Source organism: Procambarus clarkii, chromosome 64 (assembly GCF_040958095.1).
Source record: "Procambarus clarkii isolate CNS0578487 chromosome 64, FALCON_Pclarkii_2.0, whole genome shotgun sequence".
Lineage (NCBI taxonomy): Eukaryota > Metazoa > Arthropoda > Malacostraca > Decapoda > Cambaridae > Procambarus > Procambarus clarkii.
Genome location: NC_091213.1, coordinates 20,693,477 through 20,715,536, shown reverse-complemented (window position 1 = coordinate 20,715,536; position 22,060 = coordinate 20,693,477). Strand labels below are relative to the sequence as shown.

Here is a 22,060-nt window from a genome sequence, read left to right as displayed (position 1 = left end):
TACGATTGTAGATAACACTGAAAATTTTCAGCATAAAAAACAGGAAGAGATACCAGCCATCACTGCACAATGTAATGCATTGAATGTAATAGAGTGTTAACAGTTGAAGAAAAAGAATGAGACTGGGGTTGAAGTACCACACAGGATGTAGATTCATTAATTTCTGCATTTGATTTTCAACATGTACATCAGTCAGACAGGAAACTTTTGAGAGGGATCTTACGTGGATTCCCTAGACTGTTTGTAACAGAGGACGATCAAATTGGTCTTCTTGGTAGGATCCATTACACTATTCCAACAGGTGACTCCTTATCGGTTTACACTCAGCAGTGGAGACTCCCAGAACAGGCCAAGAAAGTAATTAGAGATGAGTGTAAGAAAATTTTGAGAGAAAACGTGATAGAGCCTAGTACATCACCATGGTTGTCTCCTGATGTGTTGGCTCGTAAACCGGATGGTAGTTACTGGTTTTTGTGTGGACTACCGGAAGGAAAACGGAATAATTAAGGGTGATGTATATCCTTTACCCCAAATTCAGGAGATAATAGATCAATTTGGTGCAGCAAAGTCCTTTTCCATTCTTGATGCAAAGTCTGCATATTGGGAAATACAAGTGGCAGAGAAAGACAAAGAGAAAACTGCATTCTCTGATGGCGTGCAAATGTATCAATTCATGCGTATGTCCTTGGGGTTAAAGACAGCCCCTTCGTCATTTCAGTGGGCAATTATATACATCTTCAGTCCAGTCTTCGGATGGCACTCACTCGCGTACCTGGATGATGATGTGATATATTCCAGAACATTTGATGAGCACTTACGAGACTTGACTGAGACACTGACTTTATTAGATAAGATGGGTTTGAAGTTGAATGTTCAGACATGCACCTTAGCATCAGAAAAAACAGGTCTCTGGGGTTTCAAAGGAGCACAGACAGCATCCGCCTTGACCTCAACTCCAGTCGGCAATTGCTGACATGCCAACACCAAAGATGGCAAGGGATGTTTACAGGTTTCTGGGGGCAGCCAGATATTTCAGTCACCACGTTGATAATTTTGCAAGTACATCAGCACCCTTAACTGACCTGACTAAGAAAAATATTAAATTTGTTTGGAAATCTGAGCATGATGCTACCTATGTAAAATTAAAAAGCCAACTCATCATGACACTAGTATTGGTAGTGCCTGAATTTGATAAAGAGTAGGAAGTACACACCGACGCCAGTGGTATAGCAATTGGTTGGTGTTAGTGATGCAAAGCTATAATAACAATCATATTTTATTTTTAGTAGGAGATTTAAGGGGCCTGAGGTCAGGTATTCTGCAACGGACCTGGAGGCTTTAGCTGTCGTAGAATGTCAGATACTTTGAACCGTATCTATTCCAACGCAATTTTGTCATTTACACAGACCACACACCTCATACACACATTTTTAAGAAAAGAAATAAATGCCCACGTATGTCACGTTGGTTCCATATACTGTTTGCACATACATTTCAGATACTTTACAAACCTGGACCGTCCCATGTAGTGCCAGAAACTTTGAGCAGAAACATCACCTCAATTAATGTAAAGATTAATGTATTAAACATTTCATGTCAGAAAATGAGAGAATTCCAGATGAATGAACCTAGGTGAAGGGAAATCATTGAGCATTTGGAAGGGGAAAAATACCCTTCAATGAAACGTAATTTACCCATACATGATTTTGAATTAAAAGAAGGAGCATTGTAGTATGTAAATGACCAGAAGGATTGTGCAGTACTTCAGCTGGTCATTCCAGATAAATTAAAATCATCAGCATTGAAACTTGCACATGCATAAAAGATTGCAGGTCACCCGGTGTTACGGTGCCCTCTCCTATTTCTTTCGTTTGCCGGCTTAAAGAGTCATATCAGCTCTCCCTACTGATTCTCTGAGTTTCAGGGAGTCTATTGACATATGTGGCGACCAGACCGGCTGCCAGTTAAGGGAATGAAGTTATATTATAAGTTGTAAATAAAGGAAAATTGGCGCCCTGTTATAAAATGAAACAGTATCCCCTATGGCAGATATGACCTTTTGGAAGGGACATTAGCCGATCGCGGATTGGTCGACGTAGGTCGCGGGCGACAAATCAGGGCCCGCCATGACGTCACCGAGTGCCCCGGGCGGCGCCAGCGTCAGAGTGGTTCTGACCTTGGAAGCGACAGGACGCGCCTCGGTCTGCTCCCAAGGATTGGAGGCTCTGCAAGCCTTGTTCAGTGGATTGAGCTGGCCATCGCAGCCCATCATAGTTATTGGAGACCCTGCGCTTCTGGGAAGCAAAAGAGGAACCAAGTTCATTGAGCAGAGAAGTGCCAAACTTGGAAAATAGTCGGCGACGACGCTGGGCGGCGCCGCTGGCTGGACGTTGAGGTCTGGAAGGTGGGCAGGCAGGCCTAGCTGTGACTGGGGTCACATCCACTGAGAATCTCGGAAGGACGACACCGTGCCTAGGACAAGGAGCAACGCCTTGTGGGAGAGGCGAGTGTGGGGAAAAATAGTGATTAGCTCAGCGCCCATCGATGAACCAGGATTGGGGCAGCTGAATCTCAGGGATTGGAACGGCGACGACGCGAAGGCTTCACGACACCTGAGGACCTGTGGAACGTCCTGGATCGTCAAGGATCGACCCAAGGAAGCGTGGGAACCTCACACCATCGAGGGACAGGCGTCGTGAGCCAGGAATGTAAGGTAGATCATTTTCCCTCCCATTACCCCTTGTATGAGTAGGCTAGTTAGGCCACAATATTTACTTGTGTATGTGGCAGCAAGACTTTATTTCTTTAATAGTAGAATAGGCTGCAAGGCAGCTTGAGTCCAGGACTGTCAGAGAGGACAGTGTGTATGGATGGCAGGACAGTGAAGAAGAGGCGCCGACGTGGTGAAGAGGCCCTCCTGTGAGAGTGTGAGACTCCTGTCTTCCTGCCCAGTTGAAGGAGTGTTGGAGGTCGTGGAAGAAGAGGCTGACGATCTCCAGACTCATTATTCATATTTCCATATTCATGTATTACTTGTGATTGTGTGTGTGTGTTCATGTAATTTGCATCAGTAAATCCACACATTTTATCACTGTGTTTGAGTGTGCCTCCATTTATGATATTTCTCTATGAGCATACATTTCTGGCTAGAAACAATATATAATACACCCACTGAACTGCATTGCTGGGGTGCAGATATAATAACCCAGCTGGCGACCTTGCTAAGAGGAAGATAGAGAAGACAGGCGGGAAAGGAGTTCCTGCAACCTTTTTTGTCTGGCAGGCAAGACTCAGGAAGGTTATGGTTATAGGTAAGCCTGAGTCTTCCTTCACTCCCCCACGGGTCTAGGCCGGAACTGTTAACAGCAGTTTCCCTGTGTTTGACTGAAGGGCTTCCAGGGTGAATCAGTGGCACCCCTTTGTGGTGGAAGCAAAGACCTGCGGAGGTGGGCATTGTTGGTCTTCTCTTGTGTGACCAAGGAGACTCCGGTGAATCCAGGGAGTCGGAGGGGCTGAGTATTTGGGCCTTTGAGCCCCTAGCAGCCGAGTGTTAGCAGAGCCCCGGACCGCCCACCCCCACGTGACACCGGGTATTTTTAAAACTCATATGAAAGCAAAGTCCTTTTTTATTTTCTAGTTATGTTATCAGAAGTAATTAGCTATGTAAAATCATTCCCCCCACCCCCCCTCACTGTCAGAGAAGAAAAGATACCCTTAAGGTACAAGATCCATTGCAGGAGTTCCTAGAAATTTCTGAACCCTTAGATCTGGTGGGAGCTGATTTGATTGATATTAATCATAGCCATTCAGGCAACCGACACGTTTTGGCATTAGTGAACTTTATTATAGTGATTAGATTAGTGTATCTAGGTACAATACATTAATTTCGATACCTTAGAAGGATGCTCTTATTGTTACTGACGCATTCTTGCGAAGGTTTGTCACGGTATTTGGCCCACCAAAAGTATTATTTCTGACCGAGGTCAGGAATTTGAAGGTAACATTCTTAAAGAGGTTTGAGAAATTTGCAAAAGTTTGCACAGAATGTGTAACGGCCAAGTACTACTGGGATAAGAAGAAAACGCCAGAAGATGATGTCGCCCAGGAGCTGAGGTCAGAACCACCTGTCCTGCCACCAAGCTAACCCTCTCAACGGCACTCGAAGCTCACTCCGACGCGAGACATCTTTGTATGTCGAAGTTCTGTTCTACTGCTGGCAGCCATGGTTAACAGACTCGTCCATCATGACTGCTTGGGAGCTATGAGTTGTCTGGTGAACCCGAGTACTTTTGGTGTTTTGGCAGATACCGAAGTGTGAGTTCAAGAGGACCAGGATCTCTTCAATACCAACAAAAAATAGTAGACAGATCTACAGCTCAACTACGTGTCAGCAATTTATATCTCTAGAAAATCTTTAATAGAAAATATAAACTGTATTATTGGTTGATTTCGATATTATTACAACTTTTGCTATTCCATCTTGAATCTAAGATCATCTTAATACCTAAGAATGGGACTCTGGAAATATATAAATTTGGAAACCTGGAATTATATAAATGTGGAAACCTTGAAGTATATAAATGCGGAATCCTAGAGTTATAATGGTGGTACCTAGACAAATAAATCTTGAAAATTTAGCATAAACATAATGTATAAATACACAAACACCATTCTTAAACAATACCCCTTGATATGCATAAACACCCATCCCAGCAAACACAGAACGTTTGTGGACGTTTTTAAATGGTCCCACAAAGGTAATACTGTAACTTTTGACATAAATACGTATATCTGACGTTCTTAAAACCAAAGGATATAACTAAAAACATATATTCTTGAGACACAATTTTTTAAGATTTATGTAAAAATTTAAAAATAATAGTAAATGCTATGGAATTATAATGTTTTCATGCTTTATATTTAAGAATAAATAATTTTCAGTCAACATTTAGTTTTTTTTGTTTACTTTCTGTAAAGCTATCCAATTTACGTTCTTATAACATAAATATAACATTTATATGACGTCAGTATAACGTTATTTACACGACATCATTACGTTATTATGATGTTATATTAACGTATAATTCCTGTGTGAAAACCAGAATATATATTGAACTTTATGTTTTAAACCTTGTAAAGTTATCATAAAACTTGGAATAAGACGGTAAGCATGCTTTACTTATGAAAATATACAAACAAATCAACAAAAACATTTTAACATAAAAACATGAACAACATGAATAAAAACATGAATGAATTTGTAAAGAATTTTTTAATTTCAGTTAAACTAAATACAAACTTAATATGTTTTGCTAACGCAAAAATATATTCCCGAGGTATTGTAATTGCAAATAAATATTTAATACAATTATTTGTATCATTTTTTTTATTTTTGATTTCCGTATTGCTTGATAATATATAATAGCGTTTACATAATGCTAGCGCTGGACATTCTTTAGGCTCGTTGCATGTTGTGGTAGTCGCCGCCATTTTAAAACCGTGTCGAGAGGGACTGCTGTTGGCTTATCCACAAAATCCTGCTGCATCTTCAATAGTTAAGGTAACTGTTTTCTTTTATTTGCTCTTAGACATGTGTAGTATATATATAAGCTTGTGGTGGTAGGCTGGATGGTGTGTTGATGGCCCTGGCTGGAGGTGTGTTGATGGTGGTGTTGTGTTGATGGCCCTGGCTAGAGGTGTGTTGATGGTGGTGTTGAGTTGATGGCCCTGGAGGCGTGTTGGTGGCCCTGGAGGTGTGTTGATGGCCCTGGAGACGTGTTGGTGGCCCTGGAGGTGTGTTGGTGGCCCTGGAGGTGTGTTGGTGGCCCTGGAGGTGTGTTGGTGGCCCTGGAGGTGTGTTGGTGGCCCTGGCTGGAGGTGTGTTGATGGTGGTGTTGTGTTGATGGCCCTGGAGGCGTGTTGATGGCCCTGGAGGTGTGTTGGTGGCCCTGGAGGTGTGTTGGTGGCCCTGGAGGTGTGTTGGTGGCCCTGGCTGGAGGTGTGTTGATGGTGGTGTTGTGTTGATGGCCCTGGAGGCGTGTTGATGGCCCTGGAGGTGTGTTGGTGGCCCTGAAGGTGTGTTGGTGGCCCTGGAGGTGTGTTGATGGCCCTGGAGGTGTGTTGGTGGCCCTGGAGGTGTGTTGGTGGCCCTGAAGGTGTGTTGGTGGCCCTGGAGGTGTGTTGGTGGCCCTGGCTGGAGGTGTGTTGATGGTGGTGTTGTGTTGATGGCCCTGGAGGCGTGTTGATGGCCCTGGAGGTGTGTTGGTGGCCCTGGAGGTGTGTTGGTGGCCCTGGAGGTGTGTTGGTGGCCCTGGCTGGAGGTGTGTTGATGGTGGTGTTGTGTTGATGGCCCTGGAGGCGTGTTGATGGCCCTGGAGGTGTGTTGGTGGCCCTGGAGGTGTGTTGGTGGCCCTGGAGGTGTGTTGGTGGCCCTGGAGGTGTGTTGGTGGCCCTGGCTGGAGGTGTGTTGATGGTGGTGTTGTGTTGATGGCCCTGGAGGCGTGTTGATGGCCCTGGAGGTGTGTTGGTGGCCCTGGAGGTGTGTTGGTGGCCCTGGAGGTGTGTTGGTGGCCCTGGAGGTGTGTTGGTGGCCCTGGCTGGAGGTGTGTTGATGGTGGTGTTGTGTTGATGGCCCTGGAGGCGTGTTGATGGCCCTGGAGGTGTGTTGGTGGCCCTGGAGGTGTGTTGGTGGCCCTGGAGGTGTGTTGGTGGCCCTGGCTGGAGGTGTGTTGATGGTGGTGTTGTGTTGATGGCCCTGGAGGCGTGTTGATGGCCCTGGAGGTGTGTTGGTGGCCCTGGAGGTGTGTTGGTGGCCCTGGAGGTGTGTTGGTGGCCCTGGCTGGAGGTGTGTTGATGGTGGTGTTGTGTTGATGGCCCTGGAGGCGTGTTGATGGCCCTGGAGGTGTGTTGGTGGCCCTAGCTGGAGGTGTGTTGATGGCCCTATATATATATATATATATATATATATATATATATATATATATATATATATATATATATATATAAATATATATGCGAACAAGCCTGAATGGTCCCCAGGACAATATGCACAATATGGTGTGTGAGTTTTCAGTTATAAATATATATATATATATATATATATATATATATATATATATATATATATATATATATATATATATATATATATATATATATATTAATATATATATATTATGAATATCAGAGGTCCCAGGACATTGGACCCAGGACAATTATTGTGCATGTGTAGTATGTATATTTATGTAGTATATTTGGCATATTTTTTGGCATTTAGTTAATGCCAGTTAGTGGCATGTCTCTGCACCGTTTCCAGTTTGTTGATATGCTTCTTAAGATATGGGCACCATACAACTGCTGCATACTCCAACTTTGGTCTAACAAAAATTGTGAACAATTTCAAAATTTCTGTTGAAGAAATCCTGTTTCCTAGTTCTGCATCTGTTTTGGTATAACACCTCCTTTTTTTCACACCTCTATTTTTTACATTCATCAATGTTTCGGTACGTGCAATAGTATGTATTGTTTCATTGCAGATAACAGCATTTAAATTTAGTTTGTTTCTTAGACTTAGACTCGTACTACCAAGTTGCTGTTGGCAATTGGATAATTTTTTTATGAAGTCATTTGTTATTTTTTCCCCTATAGTAATTTATGCTTTTGATCTCAATTAGTTTTATATCCTAGCTTTTTAATTTTTTCCCCTTATATATTGCCATCTTATCTGTCTGCTTTACATGGCTTAAGCAGAGTCATGTCTGCTTAAGCCTTTGTTATTTTACTAATTTACCTGTTTTAATTATTATTTGTTTTCAAAGTTTAGTTTACCCCATTTTATTTGCTTTTTGCAGTACAGTACTTTACTAATAATCTTGTAATAGTAATTGGTAATGTAGCACTTGGCCTTTCTCCTTCAGAATGTATGCACACATTATAGAAAAAAGAAGAGAATACCACACAAGTTGGCAGCGTATGTCACGGGCCAAAAAGCGACGCTTTAAAGAACAGGCGTCCCAGCGTGGCAAAAACGAAAATAGTGATGAGGTTGAGATTCAGTTGTTGAATCAGGATCCTTTGGCCAATGTTACAACAAACAGCATAGACGATGACCATGCTGCTTTGTCATCTAATTCAGAACCTAATATTGGTTGTGGAGCCAATGAAGATGCATCATCTCTGGAAAGTCAGAGAGAGAGAGATTGGACTTGGGACATGATTGATGAGCATGACCCAATATCATCAGAGCCAGAGAGCAGTGGTGATGAGGATGATAAATCATTATCAGATGTATTGTTAGTATGGGTTAATAAATATGGCATAACACACAATGCCATTGTTAATTTATTAAAAAAATTGAGAAAACAGGGACATGCTGACTTGCCAAAAACAGCTCGTTCGTTACTGAATACAGTTAAACATATACCTACTGAGACTAAATCAGGCATGATGTATATCTACTTGGGGTTAGAGGAGGAAATGTTGAAAACTTTAAGGCTGTATCCTAAATCAACAATAAGAGATTTGGCAGAAATATCTTTAATTTGCAACATTGATGGTTTGCCAATATTTAGAAGTAAAAATGAAAGTTTATGGCCTGTTCTTTGTGCTATCAATAATGTCAAACCTATAAGAGTTTTCCCAGTAGTCCTCACATACGGAAGCTCTAAACCTAGTGATTTAGATTTTTTAAATGAATTCATTCAGGATTTGAAAGAAATTATGCACTATGGATTTAAAAATGATGACAAAACATTGCCAGTAAAACTAAAAGGAGTCATATGTGATGCCCCAGCAAAAGCAATGGTGAAGGCAATCAAACTCCACTCTGGCTACTTTGGGTGTGATAGATGTACCCAAGAGGGTGTTTGGAATGGAAGAATGACTTATCAACAAGTGAAAAATTTACAACTCATAACAGATGAAGATTTTCGTAATCAATCTAATTCTCAACATCACCATGGTAGATCACCATTCTGTGACTTAAATATAAATATGGTGAGTACTTTTCCCATAGACTATATGCATCAGATATGTCTTGGGGTTATGAAAAGGTTACTTCTTGCCTGGATACGAAATAAAAACGTAAAATTATGTGCTCGCCAAGTTGATGAAATTAGTCAGCGTCTAATTCAACTAACACAATTTGTGCCTATGCACTTTGCACGTAAACCTCGAAGTCTTTCAGAGGTTGATAGATGGAAAGCGACTGAATACAGGCAACTCCTTCTCTACACCGGTAAGATTGTACTGAAGGGAATCTTACCCAAAGAATTGTATGACCATTTCCTGACTCTGAGTGTAGCCATTTCTATTCTTGTATCACCTAAATTGATTCAGTTAAATTACAGCCAATATGCACATGATCTTTTGCTGTACTTTGTGTTAAAGGCTCGTGAGCTGTATGGTAAGGATTTTTTAGTGTACAATGTACACTGCCTAACACACATATCCTCTGATGCCAAAGAGTTTGGTAGTTTGGACAGATGTTCAGCATTTCCATTTGAAAATTACCTGCAGCAGGTTAAGAATATGGTTCGATCAAGTAAAAACCCTCTTGTTCAAATTGCAAAGAGGCTGAAAGAGATGCAGCATGCTCAAAGGATTTATACACCAAATACAGAACATAAAATATATACCAAGGCACCAAACAATGCCTATTTGCTGAATAATGAAACTTGCTGCCAAGTTTTGGACACTGTCAGTGACACCGATGAAAATGGAGACAGCATGTTCCTTTGCAGGGTATATTCGAGAAGTATACCTCTCTTTGAGAAACCTTGTAACTCCAAATTAATTGGAGCATTTAAGGTTCTTACTAGGAATTCATCCATGAAGGTGATTCCAGCAAGAAAACTAAACCGCACAGGTATGATGATCGAGACAGAAAGCGCAAATACTTTTCTGTCAATACTACATGACTTATGACAAGTACGTATTTAAATACTGTATCCATGCTTTAATAATAGTTTGAACTAATATTGTAAGTTAATGAGATTCACAATTTTGTTTTTTATTAAAGCTATTATCTTTTGACCAATATTTACCTGTTTAAAAATCCCATTACCCTGTATTTCATGAAAATTATTAATATTTTGAGAGCACATTAAGAGATAAAACTGTATTAAGCCTTTTAGTCCATACATGGCAGCTACTGTTTATACCAACCGAAAATCATTTACAAATGTGGCTAATCTATGATTGACACAATCAAGTAAATCTATTACCAACTTTATGCTAATTTCTTTTTTTGGGGAGAACAACCCTTAATAAGATTTTTCAATTTTGTAGATGACATCTGAAAAGCGGTATGCAGTGGTAGGCTTCAATGATCGTAGTGTGGGTATCATCTCCACAACCTGGATTGAAAAATCTGATGATGTAAGCATTACTTTGAAACTAAAAAATTGCATACATTGAGTTGCTTTAAAAATATTCCAAATTAGTGCTAAAATTAGCATGTAACAGTTTATTTCGACTTTTCAGGAAAAAATATTGTGCTGGTGGCCACAGAGCAGGCATACAGTTAGTGCCCAAAAGCACGAAAAGCCAGACACGACAAATTGGCGAGTGCATGTCGTATCAACAATCCTATCAACAACTGGTAGGTATTAAATTTATAATTATTAAGATTTAAGATACAAGACACCTATTCATTCATTCACCATAACTTTAACACTGCAGACAAAAACAGCATTATAATTATATTTTAATCACAAGATGGGTTTCCTCATAGCTACTTAAGACTTTTGTGCCCCAGTTATAAGTTCCAAATCATGTACGTCGTTTTATTAAACATCTCTTTAGGAAGCTGATTTAAGTTATTTCTTAGTGTTCACTACTCTACTAGGTAACGATAAATATATATCTCGCTGATATATTACTAATTATATTCAATTATTACAGATGATTTTGACGTTGCAAAACGAAGATGCTTAGCTGCGGAAGACACTTCAAATGTCGAAACTGAAGACGATATGGGCTATCCTCGACAACGAAAAAGGAAACCATGCTTCAAATATGAAGAAGAGAATTCCGAGAATAACAAACGTAAGTATTGATAACCTACTACAGTAATTTAAAAAAAATTTGCAACTTGAAAAATGCCATTCAATACATTAAGCAATTTAAATAATTTCAGGCAATCATTACTCGTCTCAATCCAAGAAGAAGTGTTCGCCATCTTCATATGAGAATACACCTTCAAAAGAAATAAGTCCTCCGCAAATACCATATTATTCTGGTATATTAAGTGAATGTAAGGATTAGTAGTAAATAACATTAAAAGTTCTAAATTGATATTTAACCATGCTTCCTTTGTTTGGTTATTTATGCTTTTGGTTTAAAAATAACTAAAAACTGCTCTAAACTTAGTTCTTGCTGTTTTTTTTTTTTTTTTTTTTAATTCCTTCTGGAAGTACTAGAAGCTTTGAGTAATTTTTATGCTTATCTGGAATTTCTGTATAGAAATATGTGTTTATTTCTAATTGTTTAATATTAAGTATATTATTCTTTTATGTGCATATGGGGTCTAGTGAACTTTTCCCACTTTGTCTAGCAGCTGCTTTTCACTTGTCACAGTTCAGGGAAATTTTGGTTTTCCTTTGATCTAGTCACTAGAAACAAGCAGGTTTGTTATTACTTTTCTTTTTGTTTGTCCCTTACGTGTTAATTTGTCCTTTATCTTACCTTTACCTTACGTGTTAATTTGTCCCTTACCTTAAGTTAATTTTTAAAATATGTATCTCATATTGACCCCCACCTCTCTCATGTTAGTTCAAACTATATTAAAGTCTTAAAAATATATTTTGGTTAACAAGTGTTTGAAATAAGCATAACTCCTTTTCAGCTAATAGAACAGTCCTACAAAAGCCGTCTCCAGTGAAGACTACACTTCACAATACACCGTTGACGCCATCAGTATTTCTTCATGAAGGTAATAAGTAATTATTTAAAATATATATCATGTTGACCCACTCTCTCATGTTGACCCTCATTCTCTCTCTCATGTTGACCTCCCTTTTCTCATGTTGAAATTTGTTTTGTTAATTTTGTTCTGTCACCTCTTCTTATTCTGTGTGTATGTGTCTGTCTGTCTCTGTATGTCTCTCTATCTTTCTTTTCTTTCTTTTTCTTTATTTATTTCTTTCTTTTCTTTTTTCTTCTCTTCTCATGTTGGCCCTCCTCTCTCTCATGATAACCCCCCCCCCCCTCTCTGATGTTGGCTCACCCTCTTTCTGATGTTGGGTAGTTTAAATGTGATGTAGACATATAGTATAACTTATAATATTAGTATGCAGTAGTAAAAGCTCATGAAATTTGTTGATTATACAGTACAGTAGTTAGATTTTAATAGCTAAATCTTGCAATCTTAAAGACAATGAGCTGGTCACGCCAAGTACTTCAGTCGTTAGGACTCCAAGGTCAAGGAATTTATTCGACCCAAAGTCACCAGACAAGAACGATGGGAGTTTGAAAGAAATGATGCAGAATATGAGTAACTTTTGAAAGTTTAATTAATTTATTATGTAGCCTATAACCTATATGTACCCTATGGGTGATAGGCATAAGTTTCATGTTCAAGTAGACTGCAAACTGAGCAGGTTAGATTGCTGAATTTGCTTCCAATTATATAAGCAGTTTCATAATTACTAAGAAATTATCCCATTATCTATCACATCAGTCATAGCCTACTTTTTGGGTGCTTTCTCAGTGTCAGTTATTTTAAAATATACTTTATAATGCTTTTATTTTAAATGTACATTCAAGATATGTAATATAATAGCATGTACACTTTCTATATACTGTATAAATTTCCAGGTAACATGTTGCAGGCCATATACACTGAAGTGAATGAACTGAAAAGTGATGTGAATGAACTGAAAAGTGATGTGAAGATATTGAAAGCAACTTTGACTACAAAAGAAACAGACAAGATCATAGAAGATCTAATACCAAATCCTATTGCTGCAGAAGGTGATCTTAATGTTCTCAATAGGAAGTTAGCGGAATCGAGTTTCAGAACAAAATTTGTAAGTGGTATTTTAACAGTAATGTTTCCTTCAAATTTTCATCTTAAATATTACAGATATTTGCTAATTTTCTAATTAAAATTTTTTGATAGTTCATGCAGAAAAGATAAAATTGGTAAATAATAAGAATAATGATATAATCTTGTTTATATAGGATAGGATAAAATATAACACTTATGTATTTGTAAATTATGTAATATTAACACAGAGTCTTTCACACTCTCCTGAGTGCTTTCTCAAGGTCTTGAGTGTATGGTTAGGATGAGGCTTACATTTCAACGACTATATTTCTCTTGCTAATTTTGTTGGTCGTTGAGATGTATCTCTTCATAACACACACACTTATCTGCTTGATGGGGGTCTGGGAGTTCTTCTACTCCCCAAGCCCGGCCCGAGGCTAGGCTTGACTTGAGAACTTTGGTCTAGTGCTTGGTGATTGTGGGGATTATCATAGAGGATTACATGCTGTTATGGAAATAGTCAACTAGAGGGTTATTTTGTAGACCCAGGTCAATATTGAAATCACCTCCTAGAATGATGTGATTTTTGTTGAGATGTTATTTATGATAAGATGCCTTATCATAAGTTATGATATATATATATATATATATATATATATATATATATATATATATATATATATATATATATATATATATATATATATATATATATATATATATATATATATATATATATATATATATATATATATATATGTCGTACCTAATAGCCAGAACGCACTTCTCAGCCTACTATTCAAGGCCCGATTTGCCTAATAAGCCAAGTTTTCATGAATTAATGTTTTTTCGTCTACCTAACCTACCTAACCTAACCTAACCTAGCTTTTTTTGGCTACCTAACCTAACCTTACCTATAAATATAGGTTAGGTTAGGTTAGGTACGGCTGGTTAGGTTCGGTCATATATCTACGTTAATTTTAACTCCAATAAAAAAAAATTGACCTCATACATAGAGAAAAGGGTTGCTTTATCATTTCATAAGAAAAAAATTATAGTAAATATATTAATTCAGGAAAACTTGGCTTATTAGGCAAATCGGGCCTTGAATAGTAGGCTGAGAAGTGAGTTCTGGCTACTAGGTACGACATATATATATATATATATATATATATATATATATATATGTTTCATTGAATATGACCGCATATTCTGTATTTATTATTTTCTGGTTTAGGGCTTCTATCCCTCTAACTATTTTCTTAGCATCAGGGCTTAATTGAAATAGGAGTTCTCCAAAACTCATTTTCGTACTTTTAAGGTGAAGAAAAGAAGTGATTTACTATAGAGTGTATTACACTTATTTATATAATTTGCACGACGTTTCGAACCTCCATGGTTCATTCTCAAGTGAACAGATCTTACAATACTACTTGATTTTATACCCGCACTGGCTCAGGTGATAATACAATGAAGGTGAAAACATGGGGGGATACATAAGGGATAAATGTGAGGTGAAACATAGAGGCTGCAGAAGGCTTATTGGCCCATACGAGGCATCTCCTATCTAAACAAAGATTAATCCAGTGTAATTGGCATGTTATGTTGGACATTGTCTTCTGTGTTGGCATCGATATGTTCTTGTCTTGTCCTTACTCTCATGGTAGGTAGAGTAAATAGTTCCGTGATTTGGGTGTTCATGGTAGGTCGCTCTATTCTTATGTGAATTGCCTCAAGAATTTGTAATCTTCTTGCATCTTGGGTTTTGTCTATTATGCAAGTATTCTTGTTCAACATTTCTCTTGTTAGAAACATTTCTCTTGTTTTCTCTTGTTGTTCTCTCTAAGAGAACTAACTCTAAGAGAACTCTCTAAGAGTATTGTAAGATCTGTTCACTTGAGAATGAACCATGGAGGTTCGAAACGTCGTGCAAATTATATAAATAAGTGTAATACACTCTATAGTAAATCACTTCTTTTCTTCACCTTAAAAGTACGAAAATGAGTTTTGGAGAACTCCTATTTCAATTAAGCCCTGATGCTAAGAAAATAGTTAGAGGGATAGAAGCCCTAAACCAGAAAATAATAAATACAGAATATGCGGTCATATTCAATGAAACATATATATATATATATATATATATATATATATATATATATATATATATATATATATATATATATGTTTCATTGAATATGACCGCATATTCTGTATTTATTATTTTCTGGTTTAGGGCTTCTATCCCTATATATATATATATATATATATATATATATATATATATATATATATATATATATATATATATATATATATATATATATATATATATATATATATATATATATATATATATATATATGTATATGTATACATACACATACATACACATACATACATACATACACACATACATACATACATACATACATACATACATACATACATACATACATACATACATACATATATCAAAATTACTAGTGTACTACATTTTTGTTGTTGCTTTTAGGTGTTGCTTTTAACCAGTGTACGTGGGTCTGATTGTGCAACTACGGTTTGAAGAATGATGAAGAAGATAGGAACAAACGGCCTTTGGTCATTATACAGCCTAAAAGGACAAAACAAGAAATTAGCATTTCTAGAAAAACAAGAACTATATAATGTTATTTTAAGTAAGTAACAAAAAAATTAAATAATTTTTTTTTATTTAAAATTCACTAAAAAATTAAAATTTTAAGTTCAAATTAAGTGTACATTAAGAATAAATGATTATATTTCTATCACTTGCTCTTAAGATTGTTTCATTTAATAGAGGTTGGTCATAATTGTTCTCTGCTGCTAGTACTGTAGAACTGACTGACTTAGCTATGGGAAAATGTAAACTTAATTGGCTTATCCTTTACAGTATTTTGCAGTTTATTTCATGATCCTGTGGTTAATACTTGCATAAATAGTAGATTGCAAAATGCATTTTTATATCATTAGTATTAAATAATAATAATAATGTAAATAATTGACTTTTAAACAACGTACAATTCATTGGTCGGTGAGATTATATTAGTAATATTTTTTCATTCTTGCAAAGCCTCAATAAAGCCGTTAACATATTAATATAAACTTGATCACCTTCCACTTTTTTTCTCATGTGCTACCTACATGTACGAAACCTTATTCCTAAATGCATATCTTGTTCTGAAACTTGTCTTTTATATGTTGTGTATCACCATCTCTGGAGAGTTTTATCTGATGTGTAAATTACTTTTAATTTTACAGAATATTATTGTTATACAGAATTTGTTATATAAATAACTGTTAATTTTACAGAATCATCTATCAACGCACATCCGCAAGTTAAGGTGGAAGACGTGACCTTTCAAATTTCTGAAGTACTTAAACATGCTCCAAACAGGCCTGGTGGATCTAGGTACAAGGTAAAATAATTTAAATTTTTGTTGTTTTCACTAATTATCTGTTTATATATATATATATATATATATATATATATATATATATATATATATATATATATATATATATATATATCGTACCTAGTAGCCAGAACACACTTCTCAGCCTACAATGCAAGGCCTGATTTGCCTAATAAGCCAAGTTTTCATGAAATAATTGTTTTTCGATTACCTAACCTACCTAACCTAACCTAACTTTTTCGGCTATCTAACGCAACCTAACCTATAAAGATAGGTTAGGTTAGGTAGGGTTGGTTAGGTTCGGTCATATATCTACGTTAATTTTACCTCCAATAAAAAAAATTGACCTCATATATAATGAAATGGGTAGCTTTATCTTTTCATAAGAAAAAAATTAGAGAAAATATATTAATTCATGAAAACTTGGCTTATTAGGCAAATCGGGCCTTGCATAGTAGGCTGAGAAGTGCATTCTGGCTACTAAGTACGACATATATATATATATATATATATATATATATATATATATATATATATATATATATATATATATATATATATATATATATATATATATAAATATATATATATATATATAGATATATAGATAGATATATAGATAGATAGATAGATAGTCAGTGTCAGACCACGGAGGAAAATTGAAACAAGAATTTTTCCGATGCAGGAACCACACACAGGCCCAAACATGGATAATCATAGCATAAAAATAGTAAATATTTACAATGAATTAGTGAGACAAATGTGTTCCAATGATCCTACTTAAATCGCCCTTTAATTGATCTATTAAAAATGGATCTAAGTTATATAAACCGCTGCTAATGTTCAATTTACTTTCTTTTGTGATCTGTATCAAAGCAGATCCAATTATGTTTCTGTTATAAGTACTTTTACAATTCATTATTGAAGAAGCCATCTCCCAATCTATGTTTGGGCCTGTGTGTGGTTGCTGCATCGGATGGGCCAATAGGCCCTCTGCAGTGTCCACGTATTGTACCTCGCCTCACTCCACCATTCTCTCCTGCCTATTTATGTCCAGTTCTCGACCTGTAAATCCACTCGTTCTGAAGATGTCCTAATGTCCGAAGATGTCCTAATGTCTTAACAGCAAGTGTTTTTGTCAAATTCCTTAAGGAAATATCTGAGTTCCCCATTATGACCTCTCCACAAATCAGGTTTTTCAACTGCTTCAAGCTCATTTTCTTCCAGATTATAATGCATTGCATACTTTAGTCCCAAAAAGACATGATCACTTTTACCCAAGGGAGGGAGGTACTGAATGATAAATCTCTCCTCTTTCCTGGTAAATATAATATCCAGCATGGAGGGAACATCCCCTTCCCTCATATATATATATATATATATATATATATATATACATGCAATTGACGATCACAAAACACTGATCATTTTATGCGGAAAATCCACAGAGAAATATGAAATGAGGTGAACGTTTCGGCTTTGTTAAAGCCTTTGTCAACACCAGACTCAATCAGTCTGGTGTTGACAAAGGCTTTAACAAAGCCGAAACGTTCACCTCATTTCATATTTCTCTGTGGATTTTCCGCATATATATACATATATGCAATTGACGATCACAAAACATATACTTCCCGCATATACATATATATATATATATACATATATACATATATATATATATATATATATATATATATATATATATATATATATATATATATATATATATATATATATATATATATATATTTGTGTGTGTGTAATTTATATAAACAAATAAATATTAATTAATTTTGTTAATATCTTTTCAGGGAAAACTTGCAAGTACGATTCGTATACAAGAGGGGCAACAAGAGGCAGAGGATGTCTACTAAGAAAATTCACAATTAAGTGTTTATCCTCACTCTTGATATATGGTCTTCTCTGGTCTCTTTATTTTCTCTCCTCACAAATGTCCCTTTTTTTAATTTCTTTTACGTTTCTCTTCTGTTTTTCTTGTCTCTTTTTATCTCTCCTTTCCTCCTCTCTTCTAACACCTCTCGTTTTCTGTCTCTTCTAGCTTCTCTCTTCCTTTACTTTTTACATTTGTGGAATTCACTTGCGTCGTTTTTATCTTGTATCTTTTTCTTATATTGTCTTTCTCTTCCCCTTCTCTTCAATGTTCTCTCATTTCTCTCTCCCCTCTCTGTTGTTTCTATTCTGTCTTCTCTCCCCTTGCCTTAATTTTGTTCTGTCTCCTCTCTTCTTGCATGGTGCTAACATTTGAATAAATGATTTATAATTTGTATTTTTAGTCATAGAAAAACTATAGTGTTATGTTATATAGTATATAGTGTATACTCAGGAAATTTTACTTGTTTTAGTTTTAAGTAACAATAACTGCTTGTGACGTCAGACTGATCTCAGCATGACATGAATCACAGCCTGCTTGATCATGAATTGTTTGAAGGTGCTTAATTGTCAAGTTCTCTTGAATAATATATATTTTGTCTCTCTTTTCTTTCTATCTTTCTTTTTCTTTCTCTTTCTTTCTTTCTCCTTTGTTTTCTTTCTTTCTTTCTTTCTCTTTCTTTTTCTCTTTCTCTTTCTTTCTCTTTCTACATGAATATTATACTTGACTGTGTTTACATTCACTTGTAGATTTTTATTTTTAGTTAATTAGTCCTAAACTTTTGATTTATAGATTTTTATTTTTAGTCACAGAAAAACTATAATGTTATATGTATACTCGGGAAATTTTACTTGTTTTAGTTTTAAGTAACAATAACTGCTTGTAACGTCAGGCTGATCTCACTCAGCATGACATGAATCACAGGCTGCTTGATCACGAAATCTATTGTGTTCACATATTGCTTATATAGATTTTTACTTTTATATTCTATTATAGATATAGTCTATATATTTCGAGCTATTACATATATTTTGTTGTATTACTCAATCTTAAATAAATATAATATTTTAATTCTCTTTTTGTACCCTATTTATTTGTAATTTACACGTACATATATAGGATGTCCATTTCTTTCTCAGATATGTCTTCTTTCTTTCTCTCCCTTTCTATTTCAGATATAATTTAAAAAATTATTATACCCTGATTTACCCTAAATGTTTTAATGTAGGTAATTAAAAGATTATAAAAAGGTTTTTTTAAATGTTATTTATTTACGTTCTAAGGTCGTATAAAAAAATTCTCAAAAAACATTTTTAAAACGTAATTATAAACGTGCTGAAAACAATGAAATGTCGTTTTTAGAACGTTTTAAAAACGTGAAAATGTTTGCTGGGATTTGAGCAAATTATCTCTTGAAATGAATAAATACTCATATTTAACAAATATCCCTTGGTTATAGTTAAATATTCCATCTTTAACAAATACCCATTGAAATAGTTCAATACCTCAAATTAAAAAAATACCCCTTGATATGTATAAACACCTCTCTTCAACAATATGCCTAGAAATGCATAAACATCCATTTATGAGCAGTTAACCCTTGAAATGAATAAATTCCTATATACATATATTTAACAAATATCCCTTGATATTGCAAAAATACTCCATCTCTGACAAATACTCTATCTTTAACAAATATCCCTTGAAATGCATAATCACTTCTCTTAAACAATGTCCCTTGAAATGCATAAACAACCATTAGATCTATTAACGCAAAAAATGAATTAATACCCATATTTAACAAATTTCCCTTGATAACGCTTAAATTTCCCATCTTTAACAAATACCCCTTTGAATCGTTAAAACACTCCATCATAAACAAATACCCCTTCGAATGCATAAACACCCAAATATAACAAATATCCATTGAAAATGAAGCAAAATGTGTATGAAAGAGAGATTGATAAACATAAACGAAACTGAAGAAAACATATATAACTATGATAAGATGATAAATGTAAACAAGAACACGTGTAAAGACTAAATGATGTAACTGACTTTCATGTAAATTATTTGAAAATAAAGAGGAAATATAAAATAAGTTAAGGTTATGTGTGGTGTGATAAGTTAAGATAAACATAAAATGCTGGGTGGGTAGTGTACAAGTAAAAAATATAGATGGGAGTGATGCTATGTTAGGTTAGAGTTGGTTGGGGTAGCATGAAGTTGAGGTTATTAGACTATGTAAGGGAGGGATGTTTAAAATATGCTTTACCAAGAACCATAGACATTGGAAGCAGAACAAACAGAGGGGAATAGTAATTCAAATTGGCAATGATAAGATAAGTAGATAAATTAGTTGGATACGAGTTTTAAAAAATGTTCTGAAACTAGTATTAGTGTAAGAGTAACTTAAAGTGGCTAAGTGATTTGTGAGAGATGTGCTAAGTAACAGGGAAGATTGTATATAATAGTACATAAAGGTATTTACATGTTTGACTGAGTTTATGAATATTTGTGCAAGTTTAAGAAAGAGAGTAAGATAATGAAATGAGTGAATGTGTGGATGCGCAAGTCTGTGTTTGTTTAAGTGGGTGAACTATGTATATGCTTAAGTTGTAGAAGTTTCATGAATGTAATTATTTGTGTGTAATTTTCTACATGTTTCGTATATAAGAAGGAGGAGGAGTTTGTATGTGCAGATTCGTAATATAAATTTATGTGAATGTGCTCACCTAATTGTGCTTGCGGGGATGACCTCTGGCTCTTTGGTCCCGCCTCTCAACCGTCAATCAGCAGGTGTAATGTGTATTTATAAGCATGTATTAGGTAAATTACATTAGGGTAGGACTAGTACTAGTCAATCAGGTTAAGCATCATGATGAATTGTTGATCATAGAATTGTTTAATTTAAAATACAGTGGATGAGAAAATGCATTTTATCAGAATAATTCATAAACAGAACTGCAAGTTTGTTATGAAAAGGTGAACTAATTACTTGAAAAATCGTGTTTGTGAAAGAGTTAATATGAACAAGGTGTGAAACATAGTAAAAAATTGGTAAGTTTCTGGTCTTAGAATCTTTATATTAAGTTGATAGAAAGATTTTACTCATCTATACACATTGCATACGTTTATTACTACGTAAAGTTGTACCTGTTTAGTTTGATATAAAACTTAAAGTTGCATGAGACTAGATAATGACATGACTTAGTAAGCTTTATTACTACATTAAAGCAATTATAAATTTAAAATAGGACAAAAAGTTATAATTTATAATTTATTTATTGAATGATGAACTACGTTTGTTACGGCGAGAAATTATTTAATGCAAATAAGGTCTAATGAGTAAAACTGAATATATAAATGCACGATGAAGAGTGCAAAATGATAATTTAATTATATCGAAGAGTAATATTATTTTCTTGGACAGTTACTTTAAATGCACGAAGATGTCATATGAGAATCATTTGAAGCATAAATATGATCTAAAAAGTGCACATGATAATTAAATGATCTTGGAACGTTTTATAGCTGTCTTGGAGAGAATCTTTAAATGCAAGAAGATATTTAGAGTGAGATAGTATTTTGATGACTTTGAGCATGTCATTGGAGAATAAAGATCATATGAGAGTACGTGTTTTTGTGTGTGTGAGAGTGAGAGATATTATTATTATTATTATTATTATAGATGTGAAAACATAGTAAATGCAGATAACATGCTAGTCTTAGCACCATTGTAATAAGTTG

The 22,060-nt window shown here is 35.4% G+C and overlaps 1 protein-coding gene and 1 long non-coding RNA gene across 2 annotated transcripts; both read left to right on the top strand.

Moving 5' to 3' along the window:
- Window positions 1–5,463: 5,463 nt before the first annotated feature.
- On the top strand, window positions 5,464–15,551 carry LOC138354784 (uncharacterized). Its single transcript, XM_069309275.1, has 9 exons — window positions 5,464–5,560; window positions 10,288–10,377; window positions 10,483–10,600; window positions 10,903–11,046; window positions 11,138–11,254; window positions 11,846–11,932; window positions 12,374–12,493; window positions 12,817–13,028; window positions 15,501–15,551. The coding sequence occupies exons 2-9, from the start codon at window positions 10,288–10,290 to the stop codon at window positions 15,549–15,551; spliced, it is 939 nt and encodes a 312-aa protein (XP_069165376.1). The 5' UTR covers window positions 5,464–5,560.
- Window positions 15,552–16,136: 585 nt separating this feature from the next.
- Window positions 16,137–19,381, top strand: LOC138354636 (uncharacterized). Its single transcript, XR_011223617.1, has 2 exons — window positions 16,137–16,422; window positions 18,231–19,381. It is a non-coding gene; the product is annotated as an uncharacterized lncRNA (long non-coding RNA).
- Window positions 19,382–22,060: the final 2,679 nt, after the last annotated feature.